The following is a 6,468-nucleotide window of genomic DNA, read 5'->3' on the forward strand; positions in this document are numbered from 1 at the left end:
ACCCTCGATTCTTGATGGGCATTTTGAGATTCAGAGGACCCCCCTGCGTCTTCCTTGGGGATGAAGGGATGAGTTGTCCCCAATTTGATTAAGACAGGCCTCATTGAATGAGTCAAACGTCCGTATAACAATCTCTTTCATTGGATGAAGCCAAGAAAATGCCTTTCTAACTTGGTAGCATCATGGGATGTTTCCATGAAGATTCGAGGAAGATTCAGACTTGCTGTTTGAGATAAAATAACCCTCGATTCTTGATGGGCATTAGAGATTCAGAGAACCCCTCCGCGTCTTCCTTGTAGATGAAGGGATGAGTAGTCCTCGATTTGATTAACAAAAGCCTCATTGAATTAGTCAAACGTCTGTATAACAATCTCTTTCAGAGGATGAAGCCAAGAAAATGGCTTTGCAACTTGGTAGCATCATGGGATGTTTCTGAAAGCCTGGACCATTAGATTATCCTCTCTTGATGGGAATATATATAATTTATTTATTTATTTTGTAGAAAAATCTTAATCAGCGTCAAATTCGAATGGCCAAATAGACTAATCTCGACCGTTGATGATGCAAATTGGATTTAGAGCTAATTAAAACAATTTTATACGTAACCCTTTGCTTAGAAATGTTTTGAAGGTAATTTCTTTACTCCTCTTGCATATACAATATATTTCCTTAGTCCTCGCTTTTATTTTTAAAAATAAAAAAGAGAAGTAGTTTGACTTTGATTCGGTGATTTAAATACAGTTTTCTATTTTGAAAAATAAAAAATTATTTTTAAAAATATCTAATATTGTTTGATTGTGATTCTTTATAAATAATTTTTAAAAAATCAAAGAAAAATATAGAATAATTTTTAGAGAATAAGTAATAATTGTTTTTACAAATTTTAAAAAACAAAAGGAAAACATTAAAACCTCATTTGTTTTTGGCAAAGTTACAATATATTATATAAATGTTATTATCATTTTATGTTTGTAAAGATTGAAAAAATGCAAAACCGTGTATCATAATGTTATTTTAAAGTGCGTTTGATAATGATTTAGGAAATGTTTCTAACCTTTATAATATTTGAAAATTTTCATCATTTAAGTATTAAAAATGTTATAAATGATTTCAATAATTATTGTCAAACGCATTCTTAATATCTCTAAAAGTGTTTTTGAGAAAAATCACTTGTTAAGTATTTATTTTAAAAAAATGTTATAAATTATTTTAAAATTTTTCAAAAACATTTTAAAATCTTATTAAATTTCCAATTTTTTTAAAAATATATGTTTTAAGTTATAACTTATAAGAACTTTTATAGAGAATACGGTCAATCGAACTCTACGAATCCTCGGTAGCTATATATAAACTAAAAAAATAGCAATAAAGTGGTTATTGAAGAATCATTTCGAAAATTAGTAAAAGTAATTTTAAATTTTTTTTCAAATACTTTAATTATTCTTACGAATAACTTTTAATCTTTAAAAAAAAAATTAGATATGGTTCATTCAAAGTGTTATCCAATATGTAACATTAACTACCAAAATTGGGGATACTTATTGGGAGGTTAAAATAATTTCTAAATCTAAAATATAATCCGTTTTAAAATAATAAATTACATCTACTTCATTGGATATATGCATATGTATTATTTAACAAAGTGAAAAATATTAATAAAATTTTATTTTATTTTATTATTAATTCTATTAATATTGATTTAAAGATAAAAGATGAACGTTTTTAGGCCCTTTAATTATTTACATAATTTTTAATTTAAAAAATATATAAATTATGTGTTTATAATATGATGTCGACATCATAGTCTTGTTGGTTTATGGTAATAATTCCTAGTTTTGATTTGTTATTTGAACTTACGAGCAATTCTATTTATTTGAGGGTCATGTTCCTCAAATATGGCTTGAATTTGATATACATTTTTTAGAGTGATTTCTTTTATCATATTTACAGACTTTGTGTTTAAAGTTGATGCTTTATTTGAAAGATCTAATTATGCAATTTTATTTGTTAGAGTTTGTATTAAATCATTTGAATCATTTGAAAATTTGACAATTTTTATCTAGATTTCTATCTAGAAAATGGGGAGTAATAATTTGACAAGATGTGTGACGGTCTTCTAATTTGTCATCTATCCTATCAAGTTGAGAGGAGAGTTTCTAGAATTTTATTTGTAAAGTTATTTTGTTATTGAAGATTTTGAAGGTATTTGAGTGTTACTATTATTCTTTCATTGTCTTTTAAATTTATAATTTTGAAATGAGAAGCTATTACTTCCATATTTTGAGCAATCATGGTAACTTAATTTGAAACTACGTTTTTGAGTGTATGTGGCAAAATATAATTTTCTACATTCGGGATTGGAAGGAAATTGGATCTCCTAAGAAGTGTTTAGTAATAGCATCGATTAAAGTGTGGACTAAATTCTGGTTCTGTTTCATCTAGGCTATTTTGAATTAATATTTTTTTTTATTCATTGAAAGCATTATCCCACCATTATTTGAGTTGACCCGTAAAATCTGCCATTAGGTGTGTATAGATCGAGTGGTCAGGTTACGTCTAGATTTGTAGAATGCGGAGGATTGAATAATATTCAAGACTTGATGATCATTTATTGCAGCAGTTGTCCTACACCAACTTCATAACCGATGAGTACTACTGGCTCCATGTGGCTGTTGTGTATTGGCAAGGCCTGTCTTCTTATCCATAACAAATCGCAGAGCGATCATTTATGCCCATAAATAATCAAAAGGCCAGTCTCTCACCGACGGTAGGTTTTACTTTTCATGGGTGGGAATGATTTAATAAAGGCGCTCTATAAGGACAGAGTCGGATGATACACCATGTCAACAACGAGGGCCGTGCTTGAAAGAAAAGAAAATGTATGTGACAAGGCCTCTTTCTCTGTACAGAAAGTCTCCGGATGCTCTCTCCTTGCCTCCCCCTGAAGGCCCAAATTCTGGTTATCTCGTTCTCCAGGATGAAGAGTCTGAAACCACTTCTTGTTTCGGGTTGTGCAAGGAACGTGACATCAGGGATCTGCCTTTCCCTCAAGACAAGAACCTAACAGTTCGCTATAGTACTGTGGTTGCTGGAGATATTAGTCTTCGCAGACACACTAACTTTTACGAGGTCTTCTTCATTCCAGTTCTGAATCAGCCGCTGTCTCTCAATCGATACTATGCTATAAAGCCACATGGAAGGCATAAAGGGTATGTTTATAATCCCCTAGATGTCGTTGATTTAGGCAATATTGAAGTATGTGATGCTTTAAGAACTCCTTGTTATTCCTAATTATGCGTGTCTGCGACTACTTGATCCGTTCTGTAGGGAAGCGTACGCAAGTTCAAGGGCAGAGGACATGGGCACTTGCTGTTTCTGCGACGTCGTTGATGATGTAAAGCCAAGACCACTGGATCCCCAAGACATATACCACCAGTTTGAGGTCTCTCTCGTTGAAGGAACTTGCACTCCCAAGGGCTCTTTCATAGCCAAATCTATTGCTCCAGATGGGCTTCCTCCATACTTCTTGAGGAGAAGAGGTTGGAAGCTTTCTACCTCCACTCCCCCCAATTTCAAGTTGGGTGAAGCTGCAGGGCTTGACCCCTCCCTCAGGGCTCGCCTCCCAGACTTCAACTTCCCATTACACTCTAAGAGCTCTGAACCGGTTGTTGTGGGAAAATGGTACTGTCCTTTCATGTTTGTCAAAGAAGGAGAATTGAAAGATCGGGTAAGGAGATCTGTGTATTATGAGATGACACTTGAGCAGAAATGGGAACAGATCTTTGCGTGTGAGAATAATTATAATGAAGGGAACAACACTGTGGCTGTGGATGTTGTTGTTCAAGGAGAAGTGGTTGCAATACCTCAAGGGGAAGCCGTGCAGGACGAGAGAAATGAGGATGATGGGGTGAGGTGGTTCAGGAGTAGTTCAGGAGCAGGTGTAGGGCTGAGATTGGAAATTATTGAGAGAATGAAATGGGAGCAAGTGAGGGCTGGCTGGGACGGAGAGAAGAGAAAGGAAGCGAGAGTGGAGAGAGCAGAGGAGTATGGGGGCTCAGGTGGGTGGAGAAAATTTGGTTGCTACGCGTTGGTTGAGACTTTTGTATTGAATAGGATGGATGGGAGCTTGGTATTGAGCTGTGGATTCAAGCACACTCATCAGATTAAAAGCAGATGGGAATGAGAGTGTCTACTATTCATTTGTAACACTCAATAACTACAGCTTCCCCTCATCCCCTGTTCCTTCGTATGTATGATATGCAGTTCCTTGCAAAAAGATTTGAGTGGTTGATATTTCAAGTTGGTAATGGCCCATTGGAGTTGTAATTCTAAATGTACAAGATTAGATACTTGGTTTGTAGTCTTGTTTAATCGAACCCTCACTTGAAAAGGGTTATCGTGAAGAATGGATATGGGTAGGATTGTCGAAAAAAAAAAAATAATAAATATAATTAAAATTAATTAATAATTTATATATATTTAATTATTTAATCTTCATATAATAAAAAAATAAGTGAAATAAATTTTTAAAAACATATAAAATAATTTATTGGCTTTTTTTTTTCCTTTCACTTTTTTTCACTGCTTATGTTGTGTATGATTTTTTTTTTTCATTTCTAATGCAATCCTTTACTCTATAGCTTATTTTTCATTAAATTTTTAATTAAATATCACTTAAAAAAACATTTGTGAAAACAATTTAATTCAATTTAATTATACACCCAAAATGGGGTGGGAAATGGGGTTTGAATTGAGTATTAGTTATTTTTTAGAAAAAAATAAAAAATAATTTTTAAGCAGGATATGAAGAAAACAATGAAGGGTCAAAATAAAAAAACAAAGGGAATAAAATACAAACTTTTTTTTTTTATAGAAATCTAACAAAACGTGTCTATCCACTTTCTTCAAATTCATTAATGAGTGAGGTTTCTACTCATGTCGAAGCTTGAATCACAAATTTTCATTGAGTACACTTGGATTTCGGGACCTAATAGACCTTTACAAACATTTCTAAGTATTTGACCACAACCAATTGAACACACACTATTAGGAATTTAGGAGAGGAAAGTGTGCAGTTATATATTTTAAATAAAGTCTTTATCACACTAAAGAGTATTAGAATTATAAATAAAAGCTCTATTTATCACTTCTATTGATTTAATACTTTATTTTTAATTTTATCAAACATCATCTTAGTATTAAATGTAAAAATAAAAAAAAGGGTATTTTGATAGTATGTATGGTACATTGTTATATAGCAAATAAGGTGATTGCCTTCCGATAATTTATTTCCATAGTGATTTCTAAAATGTACCTAATGCATAATTTTAAGTATGACTTTTAAATATTATGTAATGCTTTCAATTTTTTTAAAATCACTATCACACACGTTCTACAAAATTCAAATGGGTGGACCTAAAAATCATGCCTTAAGTTCCTCTGAGTGGATGGTGAGCATACCTATGATAAGACATGTCCAAATGATTTTATTGAACATATTTCTTCGAAGTTTAAGTTAGTTTTTAAAAGAGACATATAATAGTTTTATAGGAAATTATTTTTTATACATGAATTTGATGTTTGATTGTATTTTATTTTGTTAGAGTTGTAACGTTTTATGTGTCTTTTTAATGTTTTAAATGTCAATAATTGTTCTTATGAATATCGGTTTTTATGCTTGAAGTTAAACATTTATGATAATGATTTCTACTAATGTAACGGTTCGATATATTTATCACTCATGAAATATGAGTGTGGTTGTCGTTGAGGCGACACTTGGTTTGTTGTTGGGAGAGAGGTTGCTAGACGGACTTGGGGTCCCACAGTTTTGACAAAAAAAAAAGTGGGTTTTAACTAGCTAAATTTTAAAAATATGAAAAAACCATTAAATTTTATAAATTAGTTTTATTTTCATCAAATTAAAAATATATTAAAGTATATGCATTTTTTATAAGTTATAAAATTGTTTTATGAAATGACTTTTTATTTGCCAAGTTAATAATACCCATTGACAACTCTTTAAAAATAAAAATATAAAAATACAATTAAAATTAAAAAAACTTTAAAATAAAAATATTAACTTTTATCTCGCTAAAAGACATTAATAGAAAATATAGATATCAAGAAAAAGTTATAAATACAATGAGAGTTGATATTTTGTTTTTTACTTTTTTGGTTTTAATTATATTTAAATTTTAAGTATTTTGGTTTTAATTATATTTTTAATTTTTAAAATTTTTTATTTTACTGTCGATGTCAACTAATAAAATTTTATTTCAATTTTCTTAAAAAGAAAAAAGAGAAGATGAGAATCTTAGACAATTTTTATACAATGATTTGTATTTCATATTATATGATAAAAAATTTAATTTTATCAAATTAAAATGATAAATTAAAATTTTGATAATTTTATTTAATATTACCAAATAAAATAGTATTTTATAAAATAATTAATATTTTAATGAAAAA

At 30.3% G+C, this 6,468-nt stretch overlaps 1 protein-coding gene across 1 annotated transcript; it reads left to right on the top strand.

Annotated features, from left to right (window-relative positions):
• Positions 1-2,618: 2,618 nt before the first annotated feature.
• On the top strand, positions 2,619-4,276 carry LOC100261208 (uncharacterized). Its single transcript, XM_002280037.5, has 2 exons — positions 2,619-3,209; positions 3,328-4,276. Exons 1-2 carry the CDS (start codon positions 2,878-2,880, stop codon positions 4,181-4,183), a joined length of 1,188 nt encoding a protein of 395 aa, XP_002280073.1. The 5' UTR covers positions 2,619-2,877; the 3' UTR covers positions 4,184-4,276.
• The last annotated feature ends 2,192 nt before the right edge of the window (positions 4,277-6,468 follow it).

The sequence above is a fragment of the Vitis vinifera genome, chromosome 1 (genome assembly GCF_030704535.1).
Source record: "Vitis vinifera cultivar Pinot Noir 40024 chromosome 1, ASM3070453v1".
In the NCBI taxonomy this organism is placed as follows: Eukaryota; Viridiplantae; Streptophyta; class Magnoliopsida; order Vitales; family Vitaceae; genus Vitis; species Vitis vinifera.

Coding starts and splice junctions, on each gene's coding strand:
- LOC100261208 (XM_002280037.5), top strand. CDS start 2,878: ATGTATGTGACAAGGCCTCTTTCTCTGTACAGAAAGTCTCCGGATGCT. Junction 3,210..3,327: donor CCACATGGAAGGCATAAAGG/GTATGTTTATAA, acceptor TCCGTTCTGTAG/GGAAGCGTACGCAAGTTCAA.